This window comes from Zootoca vivipara, chromosome 3 (genome assembly GCF_965207765.1).
Source record: "Zootoca vivipara chromosome 3, rZooViv2.hap1.1, whole genome shotgun sequence".
In the NCBI taxonomy this organism is placed as follows: domain Eukaryota; kingdom Metazoa; phylum Chordata; class Lepidosauria; order Squamata; family Lacertidae; genus Zootoca; species Zootoca vivipara.
Window position 1 is genome coordinate 70,780,022 of NC_142586.1, and position 25,991 is coordinate 70,806,012.

The 25,991-nt window shown below is 44.4% G+C and overlaps 1 protein-coding gene across 4 annotated transcripts in view; it reads left to right on the plus strand.

Moving 5' to 3' along the window:
• Window positions 1-1,533: 1,533 nt before the first annotated feature.
• The window catches only part of SMOC2 (SPARC related modular calcium binding 2), a 149,709-nt gene continuing 125,251 nt past the window's right edge, over window positions 1,534-25,991 (plus strand). For 3 of the 4 annotated variants that reach the window (XM_088666390.1, XM_088666392.1, XM_088666393.1), the window contains exon 1: window positions 1,983-2,403. In XM_088666390.1, the coding sequence (XP_088522516.1) occupies window positions 2,326-2,403 (78 nt within the window). In that variant the 5' untranslated portion in view covers window positions 1,983-2,325. Of the gene's footprint in view, window positions 2,404-25,991 lie in introns of all 4 variants that reach the window. The other variant, XM_035108528.3, reaches the window with a different exon arrangement.

Genomic DNA, 25,991 nt, shown 5'->3' on the forward strand with positions numbered 1-25,991 from the left:
TGTGTTTCCAGTGTGTTGTTCATGCCAGAAAGTGGGCAGGGATAACCTGCAGAACCTTTTGGGTTTCCCTGCTGTTGCAACCTCTGCTCCAAATTCCTATTTGTGAAGCTGTAATTTTTGCATGCACAATGGCTGTTAGGGTATGTTCATTTTGCCACTTCACATTCGGCTTTCTAGTTTGATTGAAGCCAGTTTGACAAAGAAACACATCCAACTGCAATATTTGTCAAGAAACTTCATGGTCCATATAGGCTTGTAGCCCTGGGCTGTATATACTGTACACTATATACCTTTGAAGCACATTTCCCCCCTCAAAGAATTCTGGGCACTGTAGTTTCTTATGGATTGCTGGGAATTGTAGCTCTACAAGGGCAAACTATAGTGCCCAGAATTCTTTCAGGAGGGAAATGTGTGTCATATGTGCTTTAAAGGTATAATAATTTATTATTTATACCCCGCCCATCTAGCTGGGTTTCCCCAGCCACTCTGGGTGGCTCCCAATCAAATACTGTATTAAAAACACAATACAGCACCAAACATTAAAAACTTCCCTAAACAGGGTTGCATTCAGAGATCTTTTAAAAGTAGGATATTTGCTTATTTCCTAGACATCTGGTGGGAGGGCGTTCCACAGGGCAGGCGCCACTACTGAGAAGGCCCTCTACCTGGTTCCCTGTAACCTCACTTCTCGCAGTGAAGGAACCACCAGAAGGCCCTTGGCGCTGGACCTCAGTGTCCGGGCTGAACAATGGGGGTGGAGACGCTCCTTCGGGTATAAAGGACCGAGACCGTTTATATTGTGTGTGTGTGTGTGTGTGTGTGTGTGTGTGTGTATGTATATATATATATATATATATACACACACAGCCTAAGATAGTGTGAATCTAGCTTGGAAAACTAGCAGTGGAAGAGCATTGAATCCAGAACAGGCAGTAACGTGAACATGCCTTCAGTATAAGGCAGAGTCCTGTGTGATGCAAAACAAGGTTTTTGGAATACTAGAATTTGCTAGTTGCGCTTGATTCGACAAATTAATCCAAAACTAATTCTCAAGCCAGACTCCTATTTCTCTCGCGCTTCCCGACCTTTGATAAATTAATTTGAGTCTGCCTTACTTTCAGAAATATTGTAATCCTTCAGTTTTGTGTCAGCAGCGTTGTGCCAAGTGACCGGCCAAGGCTGAAATATTCCAACAATGCTGCGTTTGAAAGAGAGAGCGAAAAGACACTCTTTAGCGTCAAGGCACACGCACGCGCCAAATCCTTTTGCTTATCCTTAAAAGCTAGAGTTACCGAGCAACCTCCCCAAAATGTCACCAGAGCTGGAAGGCGAACAACGCCGAGGGAGCTCACCAACTGCCCGACATTCACCTTTTAAACCCTCTTTTGCAACGCAATCTGCAACAACCCCCAGCAGCGGGACTAGAAGCAAACGCACGCACGCTTGCCTCTTTGCGCACGCTGACCTCTTGCAAACGGTTGCAGGCGGCACGCTGGTGACCGCCCCAAATGGTCGAGTTTTGCCCCCTTTTTTGGGCTCTCGCGCGCTATCTCACTCCTGTTGGTTATTCTGCTTTCCAAAAGAATCTGCTAGGAATCTCAGCGAAGGGGGCGAGCAAAAACTGGTGTCAGGAGGGTTAATCAATCAATCAGCGGAGGATCTGCAGGTCTGGGAGGAGGCATTGGAGGCCGGGCTCAGAGGAAAGCGCAGAGAGGGGTGTGTATATAAGACTTGGGGAGGTTCATACTGCACCTTCCCCATCTCTCCGGCCGCCTCCTTCCAAACCATCCCGAATTCCTGCAGAGCTAGAGACAAGGCTGCTGCCTGGTGCACGACGACAGAAAAGAGGGTTAGGGAAGCCCCCCCCCTTTAGTTGCTATTATTTAAAGTCCCCCCTCCCGTTTGCGCGCCCTCTCTCTCTCTCTCGCTCCCTGGGCGAGCATCAGATGACAGCTCCACACCGAGGGAGGGCAAAGCAAGCTGCTTGGCCACCAGCAGACAGTATCTGATTCGGGGATCCGCAGCAGGCAGCTCCTGTACAGCTAGAAAGGGATCGTCGCTCCACAGGCGGAGAGCCGGCGTGGAGCGAGCGGCGAGTTCGGGACCCGCGAGCCTGCGGAGGGGGAGCCCCAACCCAGCAGCCCCAGGGGCGCAGCGGAGAGCGGCTTCGTCTCCCGTGCGCGCTCCCCTCTCCAAACCTGAGGAGGGAATTGGCGCGGAAGAAGACCCGCCAGGGGAGATCCTCCGCGGGAAGGAGGGCTTGAGCCCCACTAGGGACTGACAGGGGGACACCGCCACGAAGGCCGGATCCGGCGGCGCCCGAGGATGCTGTTGCTGCCGCTGTGGCTGCTGCTGCCGGAGCTGGCGCTCCTCGCGCCGGCTCAGAAGTTCTCTGCGCTCACGGTAAGGCAGGCGCGGCTCCTTCTTCTTTCCTTCCCCAGCGTCGCCGCGCCGGGGCAGCAAAACGCCCTCCTGCGTCTCTTCCCCGAGGCCGCTCGTCTCCGCTTGCCATTGTCTTCCCACCCACAAAGCAAGGCACTTGCTGAGCGCGCTGTGTCAAGCGCGGATGGGCCGCCAGGAACGAGCAAAAAGTTGGGTTCCTTGTACTATAGGGCTAAGGTCTTCACCTGGCAAAGCAAGGTTCCAGACCTAGGGAGATTCCCACCCACCCGTACTACCCTCACAGCCACGTGTGTCACAAACACACAAACACACGCACGCCCCTTGAAGAAATTTTTCCGGGGGGCCAAATTTCTAAGCCCTCAAGTAAAAGCGAGGAAATGCCACATTTTCTTTTCTTTTTTTTTAAAGCGAGGCAAGCTTCTAGTCCTCAGTATTGCACTAAAAATGTGCTCCATCCTCCTAAGCCGCGTTTCTGAAACAGCCAACTGTGTATGTCTTGCTTTTTAATGCAAAAATCCCTGAGAACCTAGTCTGGAGTTGGAGTGTGTGGGTCGCCTATCAGGAAGGATTCATTTTCAAATGTGTGAGTGCATATTTGAAGACCAGGTAAGATGACAATCTTCACAAAATTGGTACAACTGAGCTCACACAACATTTTTTTGTTGGTACAATCAAGCCGAAACTGTTGTAGGCATACCTGTGCATAATGAAATCTTTTATTCACAGTGACAATTTAAGACTGATAGTGAGAAGAGCTCTAACTGGATCAACTAATTCCATTAATGAATTTGGAGTAACGTTTTGTCCTGTGTGTGTACACGCCCTAGGACACACGAAGTAACTGAAGCCAATGCAGCGCAGGTTACAGCTGTATGCACTAAATACCTGAGTTGCCAAATCTTCACTTGATTCAGTTTTGGTCTGCTGAGGGTGCTTGGGCTGAGCAAGTTTGAATGCAAGTTTGGTGGTTTAAGTGGTTTCTGTTTGGCAGCCTACGAATTGCTGGCAGTCAGTGGCGGATTAGACTCCTAAATGCTTTCAGGAAAAGGGAGAGTGTGAGCCACTGCATTAAGAGTTTTGCACATTGATCCTAAATAAGGCTTACTTGAAACAGAAGCCAGTCTGAGAGATTCTGATGCAGTTTACTCCCCACTAAGTGAGCTTGGAATTTCAGCCTAACAGCAAATGTGAATATGCAGAACTACTTGGAAGTAAAATTCACACAAATGAATGGGACTCTCTTTCAGTTTGGAGGTCTATCTGAAGTCCCGATTGATTCTATTACAGGAAGTTCTCTATGCATGTATAAAGGTAAAGGTAAAGGGGCCCCTGACCATCAGGTCCAGTCGTATGCATGTATAGGAACCCCCAATTTCTTGCAGAGTGTGTTTCCCTGCCCACAAAAGAGAACAAGGAAACCTGCACACAACACTAAGAGCTTCAGAACAGTTGGATCACTGCCAGGGGGCAATATGCAATGAAGTCTGGTGACAAGTAAACATAATCCATTCAAATCAATGGAACTTAAGCATTAATGGTGAGCTCAGGTCCTACAGAATTTAATGTGACTAAAGCAACTTATGCCTAACTTTCTCTGGATTGCATCCAGTGTGTTATTTATGGCCCCTTCAGCCTCATTTTCTCTGCTTCATTCCTTTAAATGCCAACTCTCCAGACATTTTTCCTAGTTTCATTGAGTTCACTGGACCTGGAAATCAACAAATGGTCCAAAGAGTTGCCCTTTTGAACAGGACTTTGGTCTGTTGCGACAGCATTCTGGGATCCCAGGGATCTTACTCCCAAGTAGGTGCACTTAAGAGAGCATAGATTCACTCCTGATTGCTGCATTTTCTCAAACAACTTTTCCATGATGTTTTAGGCACAATTCCTTCTTTAGCTGGGCAGTAGCTGCGCCACCAGGAAACAGAATTTTGCAAGGACCCAGCTGTCCTTTGTTGGCCAACATTTACTATAATGAAAGCCTTCCTTGGTTTTATAATTGGTTTAAACTACTTGGTTAGCTCTTCATACAAACAGCATAAATGTGTTGCAGGAAGGGATGATTGACACACTTCCAACTTCCCCCCAATACTGACTATGCTTTACTAGTTCAAGTGTCCAGGTCAAACACTAGAACAAATCTTGGTCATGATGGTCTCTCTCCTCACGTCAATAACCACTAATGCGCAATGCTATACATTTAAAGCACATTTAGAGTACATGGCTTCCCCAAATAATCATGGGGACTGTATGTTAAAAGCACTGGGAATTGTAGCTCTGTAAGGATTCCCAAGGTTCTTTGGGGGGGGGAGCCATGTGCTATTAAATATATGGTGTGGCTGGGACCCTTGAGGAGTCCCCCGCCTGTCATGAATTCATACAAAATGCAAGCTGCTCCCCTTCTCCAAGCTTCCCAGCCTCTGCTGCTCTGCCCTCTATCACCAGCCTGCATTTTCCAAGGGAGAAGCCTTACCTTGAGGAAGGGGGCAATAGGTGGTGACATCATTTCCTGTTGGACACCATTTTTGACAGGAAAGGATGCATGGAGTGGCCTTTTGACCCTCATTTGACTTTGGAGCCAGCTCAAAATGGGCTGGATGAAACTGGAAAAATAGACCAGTCTATTCAGTCAAGGGAGACAGTGCCTCTTGAAGCTCTTCCCCCTTACAAATACTCACCCAATTTCTAAATTTGGCTCCCTGGCCTTGTTGCTTGGATAAATTAGATGAACTTGATTAAAATATAATCTCAGTGAAGTCTGATGGAAGCAGCCACAATTTATTTTAGTAGCTCACCTGTTTGCGCATTGTTACTCTTTCATGACCCAAAAGAGAAAACGGAACCAACTTTAGTTGTGCTTCTCTGTCATAAGGAAATTTCATTCTATGCTCTGCCTATCTACATGGAGAAAAATCCCATTGAATTTAGTGGGACTTGCTTCTGAGTGAATGTACGTAGGAGTGTACATACTGCTCTACTTGATATTAAGCGTACATCATAGCCTGACTCGTGTTTTCCTTTCCCTCCATGTAAAGAGCCTGTGCTTTTGTGGGGTTGAATTAAGCAAATACGGCATATCTTGAACAATCTACCTGATCTCATGTACCTCTTAAATCATATTAAAGTGCCGGAAGAATAGCAAAGTGCAGGTGGCTCAGGATTGAGGGGCGTAGCAATAAGTTTCTCAGAACATGAGTCAGGTCTTCCTTCCTTCAGGAGAAGCTTCCCTGAATCCTTATCCCATTCCAAAGAATGTGTATATTATAGTGAAATAAAAAAAAGAAAACCAGTTTATTTTGTCAAAGAGTGACTAATGTATATGATCATGGGTATCAGTGCTTTTGCTATATTTCACTTTTATTTTACACATTTATAGTCTTCTTGCCCCATATTACACTCATTCAGACTTTGCCCCAGCAAAACCCAATCTTTACTGCTGAATTGGATTGACTTGTGGCTCATTTGGTACAGCATGAGATTCTTAATCGCAGGTTTGTGGGTTCGAGCCCCATGTTGGGCAAACGATCCCTGCATTGCAGAGGTTTGACTAGATGACTTTCACCGTCCCTTCCAATTCTATGAAATACCAACCGGGTGTACCACAGATGGATGTTTGCTCTGATTCAGCACTAAAGAGCAAGAAAATGGAAAACTGCTTGGACCCATGCTTTCTAGGCGAGCAGAAGTGTGAACAAGCCCAGAAACAGGAATGGGAAACTGTGACCCACCAGAGATTGCTGGACTACAACTCCCATCACCCCCGAGCATTTGCCATGCTGGCTGGGACTGATGGGATTTATAGTCCAACAGCATCCCCATCCCTGCAGCAGAGGATGACTGTTTCTCCTCAGCAGTTTCTTGTCTACCTCTTCAAGCAATTCCCAGCCGCTGGAGAAATGCAGAAGGGCAGATGCCCAGAAGTAAAAACAGGGAGGTCATTTGGTCAGTAATACATGTTGTACATCTGGATAAAGGGATCTGCAGGGGGGCAATAGAGTATGTGTTTACTGGGTTTTGTTTTAATTCATGTGGTTTTGTTGTGAACTGCCTAACGCTTGCAGAACAGCAGGATATAAATGTTTTAAGTAAATACACAAATAAATAAGATCAAGCAGTGACCCTTGTTTACATTTCACAGGCCAGAGATCCACACATTGGGTTCTGTGTAGGAAGGGCAGCCGAGCCCATTCATTAGGAAAACCAAATAAGCCATAACCACTTTCCTAGCCAAATCTTGCAATGGAAAAGTTCAGCACAGTCTTCTCGGTGGCTTTGAATGATTTGAAAATGATAACCGAAGACTCAAACATTTTCCTTGCAGCTAGTTTAAGCAATAGCTAAAACTCTCACGAGGCCCCTCGGTGCTGGTTTGTTTGAAGTATTCGAGGTGGATGGTTGTGCTTTTAGGTCGAGCTTTATGACACACATGCAGCTTATGGAAGCAGTAAAGTGGGACGTATTTATCTTAGCCGTTCAGCAAATGAACATGTCTACGGCATAGTAAATGTTCCCTCTGCGATAAGTTTGGTGGGGGTGAAAGTGAGAGCGGCTGGGTCACTCATACCTGACATTCTTCAGAAGGGGTCCTGTGCCCCCCCCCGTGCTGTTTCCTGGAAATGATTTGCTGATTAAAAGGTACTAATTGAAAACCTTAAAAGAAACCATTCACTTCCAAGAACTTTTATAGTGTGTGACTTCTGCAAGTGCAGATCACATTAAGTCAAGTGTATTTCATCCCTAGCGAGCTGTAACACCACCTTTAAAGCTCAGCTTAATGTGGCTTAAGCAGAGGTGCTTAAAACAACAACAACAACAACAACAACGTTTTTAGCACAAGCTTAATTCCCTCCCTGAATTATCTACTTGCTCTTGCAGTCCTACCACAGTCACTTTTCAATACTACATTACTTTAGTAGTTTCTTTTAACTTTGTGTGTACACACAAACACACATTGTCACTAACCAATCTTTAGCTTTTTTATGGTAGCCATATCATCTTACAGCTCGTAACACCTTTCTTTCCAAATGGTCCGGAGCATTTTACAGCTAGCTATATCTAACAAACTTTGAATCCAGCCTCTTCTGGCATGGGGGATAGCAGCAAACGTGATGTTTGGTAGTAACTGTGGGGCAGGGGAGACATCTTGCCAAGGGTTGAGAACAAAACCACATTTTACAAAAGAGAACAATAAGGGGGTACATAGTGACATTGCAATCCAGGCCTGCTGTGATACAAAATCAAATAAAAAAAGGTGGTGAATGAAGCATGTTGCACAATAGAAGTTCTGTACAACGTACATCAATTGCTATAAATAAGAGTGTTTACTAATCAGTTGCGGAACAGGCAGTTGGAAAGAGTACTAGCTGGAAGAAATGCTCAGCTTTGTGGGTTTGAGCTTGAAGGTTCTGGGTCAACACTTTTTGGTTGGCCAACAAAAAATGTGCCACCACTAGGACATGACCTTAAGGGATGAGGGAGCAGGTGGCGCTGTGGTCTAAACCACTGAGCCTCTTGGGCTTGCCAATCAGAAGGTCGGCAGTTCGAATTCCCGCAATAGGGTGAGTTCCCATTGCTCTGTCCCAGCTTCTGCCAACCTAGCAGTTCAAAAGCACACTAGTGCAAGTAGATAAATAGCTACCACTGTGGTGGGAAGGTAAATGGTGTTTCTGTGCTCTATGAACTCTGGTCCTCTGTGCACCAGTAGTGGTTTAGTCATGCTGGCCACATGACCCAGAAAGCTGTCTGTGGACAAACGGCCTGAAAGCAAGATGAGCACTGCATCCCATAGTCGCCTTTGACTGGACTTAACAGTCCAGGGGTCCTTTACCGTTACTTTGTTTGTGACCTCTTGTTGCCTCTTTGAAATGCATCTTGAAGTTATGAGCCACACTGGTACAGAGCCACTGAAGTGTGCGGTAGGAGGGTGCGCGCTCTCTGCCTTGGTACCCGATCTCCAGTGTTCTAACAGGTGCAGAGGCAAGCCAACCCATCATTGCTGCTGCCATCCTTCTCAGAGGGGCAGTGAAGGGATGTGGCCTTTCCTGCCTGTTGGGTGCCTGGAGTCCTAAACGCCAGGAGACCCAGAAACAAGCTTCTCTCCAGGTTTTGGATTGGGGAAGGTGCAAGCATAATTCCTCTCCCACAGGCAGATTTGGGGCAGTGCAGCCGGTGTGTAGCCTTGGGTGGGTGCATTGGGTGCCACAACTATGATGCAGAATGGAAGGCGAGAGAAAAGGGATGCTGAACTTTGGCATTACATGGGGCACCTCTGAGATTTGAGACCCCAAGGTCCACCAGTGCCTCTCCCTTCTATGGCTCCAGCAGCCACAGAAGGGAATCCTCGATTTTGTCTCACTCACCTGAGTTTGGTTAACTTCTCATGATGGCGAAGGCGGGAGAGCGATAACGGAATTCTTCTAAAGTTAAATGTAGAAGACACTTCTCATACTCCGTTATAGTGCATGTGCCACATATGAACCAGACATATTACAGTATCCTCATGTACACGCTTTGCATGTATGCTATGTGCAGCATGCATGCTATGTGCACACATGATGAAAACGATATTTGTCTTACATTTTATGGGACATTCTGAATTTTCATGGTGCACCTATAGTGCACCTAGATGCTTTCTGGGGCTGATGAGAGTTGTAGTCTAAAACATCTGGAGGGCACTAGGTTGGGAAGCCTGGGGTAGATGGTAATATGTGTTGCTATGTATAGTACTGGTTGGGAAGACTTCATGTCTAAATGTACATGTGTGTGTGTGCAGTCTCCAGTCATCTGACAATGGAATTCTTACATAGGAGCTGCTTTTATAGAAGCTTACCCATAGCTGCCAAGTTTTCCCTTTTCTCACGAGGAAGCCTATTCAGCATAAGAGAATTTCCCTTAAAAAAAGGGATAACTTGGCAGCTATGTGCTTACCTGGAGTGGATATTCCTTTGTACAGCATGAAGCTACACTTAGCATTTTGAAATTGTGTGGGGTTTTTTTATTTTTTTTAAAAAAGCAACCATTTAGGAACAAAAGAATACTTTATTTAGGGAAAGCTCAATGTTTTCTCACTGAAACATAGATCTTAGTGCTTGGATTTTTGGTGCCATGAAACAGCTTTGTTTCCCAAAATTATTTCAGCACATTCCTTTTGAATGCTAGAAAATGATGTATGATGACAAGCAGGACTCATATTGATGATTATGACCCCCTTCTCCCTAATAATTAATTTTGTGCGAGATTAGAGTATGTAGGAGAAGGATAGATATCCCCTCTCTACTAATCCTTCCTCTGACTTCCTAGTACTTTATGCAGGAAATAAAATGGATTAAAACAATTTACCCTCTGCTTTGCTGTTAATGGATACTGTGGCACATTGCATTGCTTACCAAGGGAGGGGGCAGGGGCAAGGCAGAACGAGCTCAGTGTGGAGTGGGCACAGCGAAAAACAGTGATGGGAGGGTCAGATTAGCTCACCACCAGCCAGTACTGCATCAGTCCATCATATTCAGAGTGGCACGACATTTCATTTGAGTTATATTTAGCAGTCTTTTGTTGGCATTCCAATGTCTTGTTGGAAAACATGCAGGTTCCTATGGGAGATTGGTTCCGGCCCACCCAGTAAGGGCATCTCCTATGATTGGCTTGAAACTCTTCCCTAGTTTATGCACACACTTAATATTCTAATAGCAGGACATGGGTGGCGCTGTGGGTTAAACCACAGAGCCTAGGGCTTGCCGATCAGAAGGTCGGCGGTTTGAATCCCCGCGATGGGGTGAGCTTCCGTTGCTCGGTCCCAGCTCCTGCCAACCTAGCAGTTCGAAAGCACGTCAAAGTGCAAGTAGATAAATAGGTACTACTACAGCGGGAAGGTAAATGGCATTTCCGTGTGCTGCTCTGGTTTGCCAGAAGCGGCTTTGTCATGCTGGCCACATGACCTGGAAGCTGTACGCTGGCTCCCTCGGCCAATAACGCGAGATGAGCGCCGCAACCCCAGAGTCGGTCACAACTGGACCTAATGGTCAGGGGTCCCTTTACCTTTTTAATCTTCTAAGGGAAATCATTTTGATGGCTGTGATAGAATTGGAAATGTAGAAGTGAACCTCTGTTGAATGAGCTTTAAGCACTGATTTTACAGCTTTTAAAAAACGAAGTAGGATCGATCACTTCCCATTTATCCAATTCCAAAGCTTTCTTTGAGCATGTATGCAAATCAGGGGCTACCCAAGGCCCATTCTAGGGATCCTGCTCTATGGATATGACTGTGTTGTGCTTCTTTAGGTACAGTCAGAAAACAGTGTGTGACCTGTTAGGACTCAGTAACGACTTCGGCACAGAACAATGGTTCTCAAGCTGAAGCCACAGAACCTGCCTCATGAATGCAGATGTGGTTTCTCTCCACCTTTCCCCTTTTTCTGTAAAAGGCAAATTCTGCTCCACTGACTTGTGTGAAGAAGGTGGAGGAACCTGCAGTTATGGAAAGCAATGTGTAGGGTCTGCTGTTGCCAGGGTTAAAGAGAAGGGGCAGTTATCAATAGGGATGGATGAATCTGTCAGTTTCCCTTAGTTTCTCATTTTTCCAGTCTTATGTTCAGTTCTCCACATGAATTTGTGATCTTTCCCCCATGAAAAGACCTTATGAAAATTCATCGGCATTTTAGCGCAAATTTCTCCTGACAATACACATTTTTGTATGCGATTTTTTGCTGCATACATTTTTATGCACATTACTTGGCCGGACAACAGCAGTGTAAAATTTGGAGAAGCGTGCATTTGGAAGGATTGCTGTGGTTCAATTCAAGTCCTGTTTTGGAAACTGCAGATTAGGTAGGTTCTCATTTAAATGTGAACTAGATTAATATCTCCCCCATCCCTGAATGAAACGATGTTTCTGGATCTCTACCACTGTCTTCCCTCTGCAGCCCACAGAGCTCAGTGAAAACACCCTGGTGGAAAAACCACACTATTGAACAGCTTCATGTTTTTACCCAGTCTTGCTTTCTTAACTTAAAGAGTACCTTTTCTAACTTTATCTTGGTGTAGTATTTCACTGGAGAATGAGCAACCTATCTGAGAGGGGGAGAAAGGGGAGATCTAAAACTATAGCGGATTCCCAGGAGACTGCTGGGCCACTGGAAAGTTTGGGAAGAAACTTTGGCAGCATAATTTGTATTTGGAGGGGAAATGAAGCTGGACCTACTTATCTCAAAAGTCTGTCCAGATAAGGAGCCTCTAGATTGGAAGATACCCTAGCTGTTTATCTTCCAATTGGTTTTTCTTCCTCTTCTCCATGTCAAAACATTTGTGCAGGCATGCGCGCACACACACCACAAGATCTTAACTTCAGAAAGAAATTTGCCAAGGTCTCCTACAAGCCCATTCACAGCCCTGGAAGCAACCTTATAATATGAGATATAATATTCTATAACTCTTGGCATAAATGGTTGGAATATTTTCATGCTGTATTACTTTGTTATGGCATAGGATACTTTTTTAACATTACAAATCTGCTGTGTATAATTCTTTGTAAATGTAGGGACGGCGTTCAACTGGCCTCCTTCCAGTCAAGGCAATGACATATTCACTAGAGATAAAGATAGAGCTGCCGATAGAAGCTAGCGGTACACAGTTAGCAGCAAGGGTTGCTGTCAAGGCCTATCAGGACCCGGAGGGGCCGTAGCAAATGTTCACAATTTATATATAATGTGGCCATTGCAATTTGAAAATTAGGAGCATTCACGTAATGAACACCAGACTAAAAATTTCAAATCAAGAGTCATCTTTCGAGGCTTGGATCCTGATTAGTTTTGTGAGATCTCAGCTACTTCACGGTGACCCATGAGCAGGTGTGAACCACTCATCTTCTAAACAGGCAGGGTGCTTAATCCTGCTAATTTAGCATTCTTTAAAAGCATGAATTGGCTTCTCAGACTTGTGTAATTAGCTCAAGAATGACAAGATGGGGAAAGCAAGACCTTTTGAGTTATTTTTCTTTGCTTTCTGAAGCATAGGAGTATAAGAGGCTGCTTCATAACAAATCAGGCTATTGCTCTGTCTTGCTCAGTATTGCCTATACCAGTGTTTCTCAAACTTGGGTCACCGGCTGTTGTTGGACTACAACTTCCATCATCCCTGACCACAGCAGGCGCTCCAAGTTTGAGGAACGCTATCCTTTGCTGGCTGGCTGCAGTTCTCTGGGGTTTCTACTGTTGAGCTGTCGCCCTTCTCCTTCTGTGGAGCCGCCTCCTTTGGAGGTCTTTAAGCAGAGGCTTGGCAGCCATTTGTCAAGAATGCTTTGATGGTGTTTCCTGCTTGGCAGGGGGTTGGACTGGGTCGCCCTTGTGGTCTCTTCCAATTCTATGATTCTCCTGGCAAGTCCTCTTGAGTTCATTGGGGCCTACTGCTAGGTAGTAGTTATAGGATTACAACCTAAGCTGTTGGGTGACCCGTCTGTTACATTGGGTTGCTACTGCTCAGTTCTGGACACATCACAGTGCAGAGCACAGGTAGCTGTGTCATATTGACTTGATGCTTTGCTCCATGTAGCTCAGTATAGACTCCACTGAGACAAGGGGTTTCAAATCACAGGTCTTTCCCAGCTGTATCCCAAGATCACGGGCTGAACTTGGGACCTTTTGCTTGCAAAGAACATTCTCCACCCCTGAGCTGTGGCTCTCCCTCCATGAACAGGTAACACATTTTGTTTTTAAATGGCCACCATATCTGAAACAAAATGAAGCCTGGCAATGTCTGTGGAAGCCCATGGTCTTTACCATTTTGTTTACTTTTGTGTGATGGCTTAAACCAACAACAGCATACGTGTGTACTATTGTGAAGAGAAGGTGGCGGCAGCAGGAGAAGGAAAGAAGGATCAAGGACAAGAAACAGGTCAAGTAGCTGTTCAGAGATGTTTAGGACAGGAATGATGAACCCGTGGTCCTCCAGATGTTGCTGGACTCCAACTCCCATGAAGCCCAGCCAGCATGGCCAATGATCAAGGATGATGAGAGCTGTAGTCAAATGACATCTAGGGGACCACATGCGCCACATGCCTGGTTTATAGGGGGTTTGATGTGGTCTGTTGAGAAACAGATGTTGGCTGTTTTTCTGTCAGAGACAACTCATAAACAGCACAAGTAAATCCCTAAATATTATAAATAAGCACAAATAAATATTACAAATACGCAGGATCATCTGTTCCTCAACTTTCTGTGCAACCGCAGAGACCCGGAACGTTTTAAGAAGTGAAAGCTGAGGGCTGTTGTTCACATTGCAAGGCGAGAGATACGGGTGCATTCTTGGGAGCTGGGGGTGGGAAGCAAGATGCACATAACATTTGTATCAGCTTTAGAGAGACACCACATGTAGGGCAAGCCCAAACTCTTGTCCTCGTTTCAAAGGCAGCCTTGAGTCCTCTAACTACAACATTACATTTTCACATCTCTTCAAACATGCTTGCAATGCCCTTTTGCCTGCCAAGAATTCTGCCTTTGTCTTTCAAACGGGAGATTAGGACCAGCTTGAGAATGTAAGGCAGCGCTTTCCAAACGCTTCAACTTAGGGTCCTCTTCTAAGCTTACTTTACCTTGCCCCCTCAACCTCAATATATTAGTTAGCCAATTCTTCAGAGGAGGATGCACAAATTTTTTCACATGTATTGCAGCTTCTGCAGCCAGCTTCTGTATGTAAATATTTGTTATTCATGGCATGAATTTGGAAAAGGGCCCTAGCACATATTTTGCTCAGAGAAGGCCCTGGGTTCAATCCCTCCCATCTCTAGTCAGGGCTGGTAAAAACCTTGTCGGAAACTGCAGAGAGCTGCTGCCAAACAGTGGAAAGAATACTGAGGTAGAAGGGTCAACCATTTGACTTGGTATAACCAATGCCCTATTACTACTACTGCTGCTGCTGCTACTACTACTATAAGGGCTTTTTTTCAGCTGGAACTCAGCAGAGTTCCAGAACCTCTCAGTTGGGTGCCATTGCCATTATAAGAGAACAAGGAAAGCGCTTATGTTGAATTCTGGCACCTTTTTCTAGAAAAATGAGTGTTTTGGGGTGCCACACAAGATTGTGCCCCCCAAAAGTGCTATTTTCAGGGCAAGATCTTGTCGTGAAATCGTGGCACCCAAAATGGCCACCGTGCTCATGCGTGAGAAAATGGGGTGTCCCATTTCCCCCCTGGGACACTTGTGGGGTATGGGCCATCCTCTCCATTAGGTAGAGTGGGATGATGGTTGCTGCAAGTAGAAAACCTGAAGCTTTCCTGAAGGGGGCAAATGGTCCCTCATGGAATTGCTTTATTTTTAAACTTGGTTTTTAAACTGCCTTGGGTGTCCTCTTCCACCCTGCCTGCTCCATATTCTGCTTGCACTGTGTAAGAATTCCAAGCAATTTGAGTGATTTTCAACCACGAAAAGAAGTAAAAAGTCAGATGCTGTTTATATGACTTTGCTTTTGTTCTGGTTTCCTCTACGATGATGGACTGGCAACCCTAGCAAAAGGGGGGGGAAATCTCTTTCACAGCTGAAGAAATTAAATGAACACCTCTTTCTCCGTTAGGCATTTCTGCTGCCAGTTACTGAACATTTTGGGGAGCCTTTGTGTGTCTGTGCATTCATTCCCACCCCCTGCACATAACCTTTGTGTCCCTTTAAATACCTTGGATGGGTTCCACAACACACAACAGTTAAGATGGACCACTGAGGTAGCCGAACAGAGGGAAACAAAGCACAATCAAAGCCTTGCAACTTGAGGGACACATTTGGATGGCGCCTACAAACCCAAACATTTGGAAAAGCTCACTTTAATTGTGATTCAAACCAAGGCCATAAATAAAGCTCTAAGTGGCTCCAGATCCTTGAATCAACAGGATTGTTAGAACAAATGGGCATCGGTGTGACCAAGGGCACTTGGGCCTTGAAAATGAAACATTCACAACGAGGCTTTTTGGTGTTAAACTTCCAAGAAACTCTTCATTGGGGGGGGGGAAGCATTGTGGTTTGCTATTAAGGAATCCAGTTGACTTTTCCACTACAGCTAAACAGTCACCTGCAGATAATAGTTTGCACTAATATGAGAAGGACAATCTTGGTGTGGTGTGGATAATTTTGAAACTGAAATCAGAAAGCATCTCTGGATGTTTTTGGCCACAGCTTACATTTAAAGCTGTATCATACCACTTTAACATTCATGGCTTCCCCCAAAGAATCCTTGAAACTGTAGTTTAAGGGTGCTGAACATTGCTATTAGACCGCTATTGCCCTCACAAGGCTAAAATTCCCACTGCGGTTTAATGGCCAACCCCTCTTTCCGAGGGACTCTGAGGAAAAATTGGAACTGAACCCTGAAAAAGCAGAAATATTATGTGTTCCAGGTTCTCGAATCCAGGAGGTCGGAAGATGGCTTGTTCCGGATGAGGTTGTGTACTCCCCTTGAATGAGCAAGTTGGGGTTTCTCCTGGACCCAACATTGTCACTTGAGGCCCAGGTGGCCTCAGTGGCTAAGAGTGCCTATTTCCACTTATGTTTGGTTTGCCAGCTCTGGCCCCTTTGGGGCAGAGATGACTTGGCCACGGAAGTCCAAGCTCTGGTAATTTCCAGATTGGATTATTGCAGTGCACTCTATGTAGGGATGCCACTAATTTCTTGGTAGTTATGCCACCCTCAGAAGTTCAGGGTGGTGGTGGTCCAAGATAGGACATTCTCTGCGGCCGCCCCTAAGTTGTAGAATTCTCTTCGCTCAGAGGTGTGTCTGGTACCTTCATCATACAGCATCTAGTGAATGCAGAATATCTACCTCTTTACCTTAGCCTTTGACACTTGTGTTTTCAGGACCCGCTCTACTCGTTATTTGTTTTAATTGTTTTAATGCTGATTTTTAAAATGGTTGTAATCAACACTGGGACATGCTGGTGAATGGCAAGTGGTGGTGATGATTTTGAGCTCCATTTCAACTCTATGATTCAGTTATTCTTCCACATTGCAGCTGTCCCTGGTAATTAGAAAGCCTTCTTGGCCACATGTGGATTCTCATCTACTAACTACCCCCATAAACTGCTTATATTTTACTAGCTATATTCTATTTCCAATACCACACAATTTCTGAAACGACTGGTTGAGGAACATCTTTTCATAGCCAGCTAACAAGCTAGCCTGCTTCCCAGGGCCAACCTCCATTTCACCTAGCCAATTTCCAGTGGATTTACATGAGCTGAGCTCATTTTGTAAACGATTTTTATAAAATAAATCTGAATTCAAACCGTATTTGGAAGGCATTTCGGGATATGTTCTCTCACCATACACAGGCTGAAACATTTACAAGACTGTCTCAACACAGTCAGTTCTGCGCAAGTTGACCTCATCCATGAAATGAGATCATGTGAATAAGCACAGTCACTTTACAATGCTTCTGCTGGCATATTGGTCAATGAGTGAGCGACAGTACGAGGGCATGGGTTGGCGATGGATGGCTTTTGTTGAGTAAATTTGTATCATGTTGATATCTGAGATTATATCCGCTGTTATTCAACAGTGGCAAAGTATGATGTTATGTCCTGTTTGGCTAGAACTTGGCTCAGGGGGACAGGTTCAATTTGAAGGTTAGATATTTACTTAAACTTTATCCTAATCACATTGGTTTGGAAATCTTGATGGAAATCTCCCTAGGATCTGGCTGCATCATGAATGTCCTCATATTCCCAGTGGTTGGGTCGGAAAAGAATTACCACAGAAGCAACCATTTTTAGTATTTTGGTTTTTCTTGCTTCCCATTCTATCTGAGGACAGGAAGAGCAGAAGTGCTTGGAAAACCTGAAACCTACAAGATCATTCGGCCAAAAAGCCTAGCTAAGATCAATGGGTCCTTATCTCAACTTGTTCGCACATTCTTAATCATTAGCTTTGCCTTGCAGTCTTCTCCCTCCCTCCCTCCCTCCCTACCTGTGGCAGTAAAAGTCACCTTCTAAGCAGATGGCAGTGATTAACTTTTAAGGAGAAGCTTTCAGAAGAACAAAGTGGGCTCGTGGGATGCTGACACAACTTGCACTAATTTAGGAAAGGAGATTTTATTGAGGATGCAGCAGAAAGCGGAGAGGTGCTTTGTGTGGATTATGCAGAGCAGTAAATACTTCTGGCTGGGACTTCTTGGTGGGATCTGGACAAAGTAGCTTCAACAAAGCTAAGATAAGCTTTACTGAGTGCCAGGGCATTTCCTGTGTTGACTTTTCTGTACACCTCAAACCTGAAAGTGAAATGAAGATCTCCCCTGAATCAAATGATTTTGCTGGCCTCTGCATCTTAAGCTTTAAAAACCTAGAATACTTTGCAGAGAAAACAGAGCAGGATTTTACCATTCTGTCCTAAAGCAGACAACTTTATTACAATATTAAAAGGCCATTGAGGAATAGTCCTCATGGGAGTTTTAATGTTGCAGCATAGACTTCAGCATGTTTGCTAAAAAATAAAATAAAAAGGCCGTTTGAGGACTGTTGGTTATCAGCAATGAAGTCTGTAGTTTAATCTGTGCAATGGTGTCTGGAGTGTCTTATTATCCACATATTACTATTAGCATGCTGGATAATCACTGGATCAAGGCCTGAGTGTGTCCTTCCTTGCTTCAGAGTTGGAGACATGTTGTTGCTTATATATACCGGTAATCTATGAACTGTATGCAATGCCAGGTTGAATGCATAAAATAAGGACTTGAAATGTGTTGTTGTTAATGGCTGAAGGACTATTTCTTTACATGTGATCTGCGTTATTTTTCATTGCCTCTCCTACATTTTGTGAAGGGACTGATCTTGGGGTTTGAACGTCCTAGGTCAATCTTCACTCAGCATTTCTAGGCAGTGTTTCACAGCACCATTTAGTAAGGACAATATCATGTTGTTGATTCAACTTCCGAAATTGTGACTGACGTCTGTGATATTGCCTAAATCAGCCACTGGAGGGAGCCCGAGAACATGATTTCCTACTCACAGGTGGGGTCTGCAAGCATCTGCATCCCATTCTCAGTCACCCACCACCAAACCTGGCAAGCACTAGACTTTGAACTAAAGCTCAGTGACCTAAGAATCTGAAATACGAAATGGAATTCTTCATTGCCAGAACCACAGAAACAGTTGGCACCAGCATAATTTTGCTGAAGACTTTGGAAAACATCCAGCTGTGCAGAAGCGCAGAAAAATACCTGAAAGACCCACAGAGGCGGAGCATCGCAGATCAAACATCTCTAATGCAGTAGACATCATAGGGGAATCTTCTGTGTCCATTGGATGCACCTAACTCCTGTGTGGTCTTCTCAAACACCCTAGGCTACTCTCGTATGCCCACATTAAACTAGGCTCACACTATGAAACATCCCAAACCAGTTGTCACCCTGCAAGGAAGGAGAGCGGTGCAGTGGCACAGTCAGGTGACACAAAATGAGCCAAAAACTAAGGCTTGGAATTTGCCACGGCTGGGAAAAGCAGCAGAGAAGTAAAGTAAGACCAGGGACAGCTTAAAGCCCAAGAGGCAGCAGTGGGCTTGGCAGGTGCCTGGGGAAAAAATCTACTCTCTTCCATCCATGGCTGGCTGAGGGAACACATGTCTGGGCAATGCCACCAGGATTTGGGTATGTGGTGGTATGCTGAGTCTAAAATGTTTCAGGTCATGAAAGCTTGGGGGAAAGCACACTGGAAAAAACTGGAGGCATTTGAGAGAGAATCCAAGCACTCGAGTACCAGAGAGGTTTCACAGTTATAAACAATTGTACCTTTTGCTGTTTGTTTATTCCTTTTTTTCCATATGTGAAAGCATTTCCATGTTGCCTTTTCAGCGATGAAGTCCAAGGTGGCTGAATTCATTTTAAAAAGAAGGAAAGAAAGAAACAGAAATAAAAAAAACAGATTCAATACAGCAAAAAGTTACTAAACAAGAGGCACCCTGGCAGGATTAGGCTCCGTTCAGCTTGAAAGCTTGCTGGAATGTTAAAGACAAGTTTCCAAGAAATAGAAATTATATCAGAGAAGGAGCCTGCTGGATCTCTAGTGAGAGGGAATTCCTCCGCTTGGGATATTATTATATAATATATTATTACATATTACTACATTTTATTACATGTGTGTGTGTGTGTGTATGCGCAATAAAATGAAAAAAGTTAACATATTTTCTGAATCTTGCTTCATGCCTGCACATGGAAATAGGTGGGGGGGAGACATAGGGTGAGTTTAACTTCAGTAAGAGCAGGCATGGACTTCCGCCGAGGCATCATGGCGCGTGCCACGGCGCCACGGAGCTCCTAAGGGCAGCCAACGTGGTCGCGTTGCCTGAGCGACTCCTGAGCCGCGGGGATCGCCGCCGTTGCCGTGCGAGGGTCGGGGGGAGGCTCGGTAGACCAGCTGAGGAGTCCCCCCCCCAGCGAACCGGAATTTGGAGCCGGAATCTGGGGCGCCCGGCTGCTAATCAGCCGTTGATCAGGCGGGAACCCGGGACCCGCAGGCCTGGGATCTCCCGCCTCGCGGCACGCCGGGGCCTCGAAGAGTAAGCGGGGCGATCTTTTGCACTTACTACTACTACCATCGCCGCCGCGCTCAACTCGGAGGGGGAGAAGAGAGGAACCTTGTTCCAACCTCCGACCTGTCAATCATCCTCCCTACTGCTGCTGCGCCGCTGCACCAGGGTCGCCCGGCTATCCGGAGCCCCGGGACTGGAGGGACCCAGGAGGCAAGTGCGGGGGTGCCTAGGGAAGGAAAGAGGTCCAGGCCTCGCTGCCCCACTGCCGAGCCACCGCCATTTCTTCCGCCGCCGATATTGAAAGAGAGGTAGGCCCACCCTGAGCCCACTTTCCCGCCAAGTGAGCCAAAGGCCCAGAGGAAGGCCCAGTGGAAAGGCCTCGATTTTTCTATTTTCAAATATATATTTATTTTTATTGTTATAATTTTTTATTGTTATAATTTTTTATTGTTATAATTTTTTGAATTATTTTTATTATTATAAAAAAAATTTTTTTTGAACATATATATATATATGTATATATATATATAGGGTTCTTTTTTTTTAAAAAAAAGAAATATAATTTTTTTTTTTAAAAAAATTTTTTTAAAGATATTTACGTATTACACACACACACACACTTCTCGTTTCCTTCTTTTAGAAAATATTCCTTTTCCTTAAAATTTTTCTTCTATAAAAATAGAAGTGATTTTTTTTCCCTCTCTCTCTCCCCCTTTTTTTAGAAGAAGAGAGAGAGGGAGAATAATATTTTTTCCTTTTTTTTATCTTTAACTGTATATATATATATATATATATTTTAAAAAAGAAGTATCATTACCCTTTATCCCTTTCGCTTTTTAACACCCAAACCCCCTCTTTTCATACACTTTAACCCTCTAAGAAAAATTCTTATTTTTACCCTCCATCCCACTTGTTACTTCTGCCCCTTTTCTCTCTCTCTTTTTCGACTCCTTCTTCCCTTTAATTTGAATCCCCCCCATCTACTCTGTTTATCACCCTATCTCCAATAGGGTAGCCTTTCCTCCCACCCATCACCTCCCCCTTTTAAAAAATAAAATAAAGTAAAGTAAAATAACTTAAAAAACAAAACAAAAAACCCCCACTTCTGTTATACCTTTATCTTCCTTCCTTCTTTCCAATACATAAACCTTTATCTTCCTTCCTTCTCTCCAATACATAAACCTTCTCCTTAAACCCCTTCCCAGAAGCTGGATTCCCCTTTATTCTTCTCTTCCTTATCTTCCCCTTCTACCTCACTTCTCACCCCACCCTCACTTTTGTTTTATACCCTTTTTGCTTGCTAGATTGCTTACTTGATCACCTCTAAATCGAACCCCCCCTTCATTTGCCTGTTTGTTTGTCTGTCTCTGCTTGTTTGTCTATCTGTCCACTGGTACACCCACCTCTCTGAGTACCAGACCACCGCTTTGACAACACTGTTGAGGCGAACACGACAACCTCAGAGGCGTCCTTATAACATCACCAAGGCATGACACAAATGATTGCCTAAACCGAACGCTCTGCAGAAGCCACCAGTCAACAACGCCTGATTAATCCAATAACCCAACACCCAGAAATCATCATCGCCATAACTCCTAACCGTAACACGTCCCACTCTGAGAGAATGCCAAACAAACCTCAAACCAAGAACGTCAAGGAAATGAAGGTGTCACCAACTAAAAAGATGGTAAAAAACAATGAGACCGCAACACCTCCTCAAAATGATGAAATATTACAACACCTAAGAGAAATGGAAGAGAGGATGACAAGTAAATTGGAAGCTGCAGTGGAAAATGCAACGACCCCTATACAGCTACTAATCAGTAATCTTACCTCCAGAGTGGAAGCTCTAGAAAAGAAGAATCAACTGCAAGAAGGAATAATAGAGCAATATCGGGATGAAACCACACGCATGAATGAGAAATTGTGCGAACTGGAAAGAGAAAATGAAGAATTGAGAATTAAACAAGCAGACATCGAAGACCGAAACAGACGCTGCAATATCCGCTTCCGCAACTTCCCAGAAAAAGCAGAGGAGAAAAGCCCAGCAGACCTAATTGTGAGCTGGTTGAAAGATACAATCCCAAATCTGACACTCGAGGTTTCCGATCTGGAAAGGGCACACAGAGCTCTAAAACCTTTGCCAAAACCTGGTGCCCACCCAAGAGACATCATAGTGTGCTTTTCACGCTACAGAAAAAAGGAGGAGATATGGAACAGCCTCAAGAACTCAACCAATCTCCATTACAAAGACAATTCCATATTGGTCCTACAGGATCTATCCCAGGACACCCTAAATCGGAGAAAAAACCTACGTCCATACACTCAGCTTCTTCAGCAAAAAGGGATTCGATACCGTTGGGGCTTTCCCTTCCGTCTCATCGTGACAACCGATACAACGCAATACATGGCTACCAACGAAAGGGAAGCCCAACAACTATTGAGGAACCTTGGACTCGACCCTCCATCGAACCAGCAACAGAAAGACCCACCAAGTGACAGCCGAGATCAAGAAAGTGGAATAACAGTAAATGAATGGATGGAAGTAAAGAGGGGAAAGAGACAACAGAAGCAATACATCAAGACTCGTCGATTCAATCATCTACCATCGCGCACAAAATCATTCTACCGAACATTCTCCACAGGACGCCAAACCACGATCAACCGAACCAAAACATCACTGATGAACAACCCTACAACAACAACAACAACCACAGCTGAATGAGGCAACTGGAAAGCATCTCAAACTGCAGGACTGGTGATCCCCCTACCCCCTCCCCCCTCCCCATAGGCCTTGAACATAACTATCATCATCAATATCCCCCCCCAACACCACACCTCCATAGAATCTACCCCATCCCAACCCCACCCCGACACCAGTCCAGATAACCTCAATCACATTCCCCATCAACCACAGCCCATATCTCCAGTATCCCTTTCATACCAAACAAGAGAAAAACAGCTCCCCCAACATCCATAACACAACTCACTATCAGGCTAAAACATGATACCTATTCAACAACATGGTGGCACCAGAGCGCGCCAACACATACACACACTCTAACACATCAGTGATGTTGCTATTAACATTGGCAACATTGCTCACGAACCTTATACCTGACACTAACATTACAAAACCACTCTACACCGTCTCGCTGATCACCCCCTGTCACAAACGACAAGGGGGAAGGCCTGTCCTTGAGTACAGCCCTTCACATCAGCCGAGATCAAGGACCAACCGGCTATTTGCCAAAAGGTCCAAAATACCCCAAACGTACACCTATATAACTACATATAGGAAACCCTCTATAATTTACCTCCCACTCTTTAACCCGATTCTAATTTTAATCCCATTGAACCCCCACCCGCCACATCATAAGTCAGCGCAACTCCAATGGTTCAATACACAACACGAAGTGAGGGACATAGGACAACCCAGACGGGTTGGCAAGGAACCATCCTACAGAATGAATAAACAAGATGGCTAGCTTAAAAGCAATCACACTAAATGTGAGGGGGCTGGGAAATCCCATCAAGAGAAAACGTATCACCTCATACATAAATACCATGAAACCACACATCACCTTCCTACAAGAAATACACAACCCACCCAAAGGGAACAAACTCCTGAATGACCCTCGTTTTAGTCAACAATGGGTAGCACAAGGCTCAGGAAAGGCTCGCGGAGTAGCTGTAATAATTAGTAGAGACTTAAATTTCAAATCCATAACAGTCCTAAAGGACAAAAAAGGTAGATTCATTTTCATTAAAGGAATACTAGATGGCAAAATTAAACTGACAATTGGCTCATTATATGGCCCTAACTCGAGACAACTTGAATTCTTTCAAAAAACACTAAACAAGTTCCTTTCTTTCTCTGAGGGGGAAGCAATTCTAGGAGGCGACCTTAACTTAAATATTAAGGGCATAACTCTGGAAAACACACATCCTGTAAACTTACAGGCAACCCTCCTCAACCCCCCCTCCCAAACAACTAAGGCTTCTTACAAGTTACTAAAAATGTTAAAAAACAGGGGTCTCTATGACATCTGGGGCGAACACAACCCAGGAGACACCACCCACACATTCCAGTCCGGACGTCATGGTACAACGTCCAGACTGGACAGCATCCTGCTCACACAGGGTCTGATCCCCTTGGTAGAATCAACAAACATAGGCAGCATCAAAATCACAGATCATGCCCCAGTAGAAGTCACTGTTAAAATAGGTGAAGAAACGCAAACCACTCCATCATGGTCTTTCAGTCCCATTCTAACCACAAACACCCAAATTAGAGCAAGTATCACAAAAACTCTCCAAAACTATTTTAAGGAGAATGATGTAGACAATATAAATACCCCCCTCTTATGGGACGCTATGAAAGCGGTGACCAGAGGAGTTTGCATAAAAGAGAAAGCACTCCTTAAAAAACAAACCTCTTCAAAAATTAACAAAATAGAACAAGAAATTATTGCCCTCTCATCACGTTACAAACAAACAGGTTCCAAAAAACTACTTAAACTTCTAGAACAAAAGAGAAGAGAATTAGACTCCTTAGAAATCAACAAAACAATGATCAATATTTTATATTCTAAACAGCGCTTCTATGAGTACGGAGGGAAAAACTCCAGACTATTAGCAAATAGATGCAGGAAAAAAGCACTTAAAACAAGAATACACTGCATCACCAAAAAAGATGGCAACGTAACATTTTCCCCGAAAGAAATAACTTCTGAATTTGCAGAATTCTACTCCAACCTGTACACCTCCCACAACCCATCTGAGGAAGGAATTAGAAAATTCCTGGCAGGACTGACCATGCCCACTTTAACCGATGAAGAACAGGAACGCATGGACAGCCCTATCACCCCCGAGGAAATAGACACAGTTCTTAAAAACTTGAAATCACACAAAGCACCGGGCCCAGATGGCTTCACAGCAGAATTCTATAAAAAATTTAAGGAACCCCTGCTGCCCTATATGTTACGCCTATTTAATGATATCATGAAAGGGGGGCTTATCCCCAAAACATGGAATCACTCCAAAATAGTCTCCATCCCAAAGCCATTGAAGGACAACCTCAAAGTAGAATCTTACCGCCCAATCTCATTAATAAATCAGGATTACAAGATATTTACATCAATCTTGGCCAATCGCTTAAAAATCTTCCTAGGTAATTTAATAGTCCCAGACCAAACCGGTTTCGTCCCTGGTCGCAACATTACAGACCCTATCAGGAAATTACTGAACTTAATTGAACACAGCAAAACAACCAAACTTCCACTGACAATTATGTCCCTAGATATCCTCAAAGCTTTTGATTGCTTAGAGTGGAAATACTTATTAGCGGTACTAACTAAAATGAAATTTGGCCCCAACTTCCTTCAAATTCTCAAACAAATATATTCTCAAGCCTCAGCAAATTGCAGAATTAATAATATGAACTCAAACACCATAGCAATCCAAAGAGGCACAAAACAAGGATGTCCGCTGTCTCCATTCTTATTTATCCTGGCTTTGGAGCCCCTAGCGATCCGAATCCGAGCAGCCACAGACATCAAAGGAGTGGAAATAAAAGGCAGAAATTATAAGTTAGGGCTCTTTGCAGATGACCTAATGGTCACAACATCAGACCCCTTAAATACAGCAACCTCCCTAATCAGAGAACTCAACGCATTTGCAATGGTGTCGGGCTTACAGGTAAACTTTGGTAAATCAGAAGCCATGTGCTTCAACACCCCTCCTCACATCCAAAAAGAACTTACCAATATCACCAAAATAAAACTCTGTCACACCAAATTCAGATACCTAGGAGTACAAATAACCAAGAACCTCAACAAATTATACCTCCACAATTACAAACCCCTGTGGCGACAAATAAACAAAGACCTAAAAAGATGGGACAGTATGAGTTTCACTCTTTCAGACAAAATAGCCATGGTCAAAATGGTCATCCTCCCAAAACTAACCTACCTATTCCAAACCCTTCCAATTTGGATCCCCCCAACCCAACTTCATAAATGGCAGGGAAAATTACATTCTTTTATTTTCTCACATAAAAAACCAAGGATTAGCATCAGATACCTTCACCTCCCC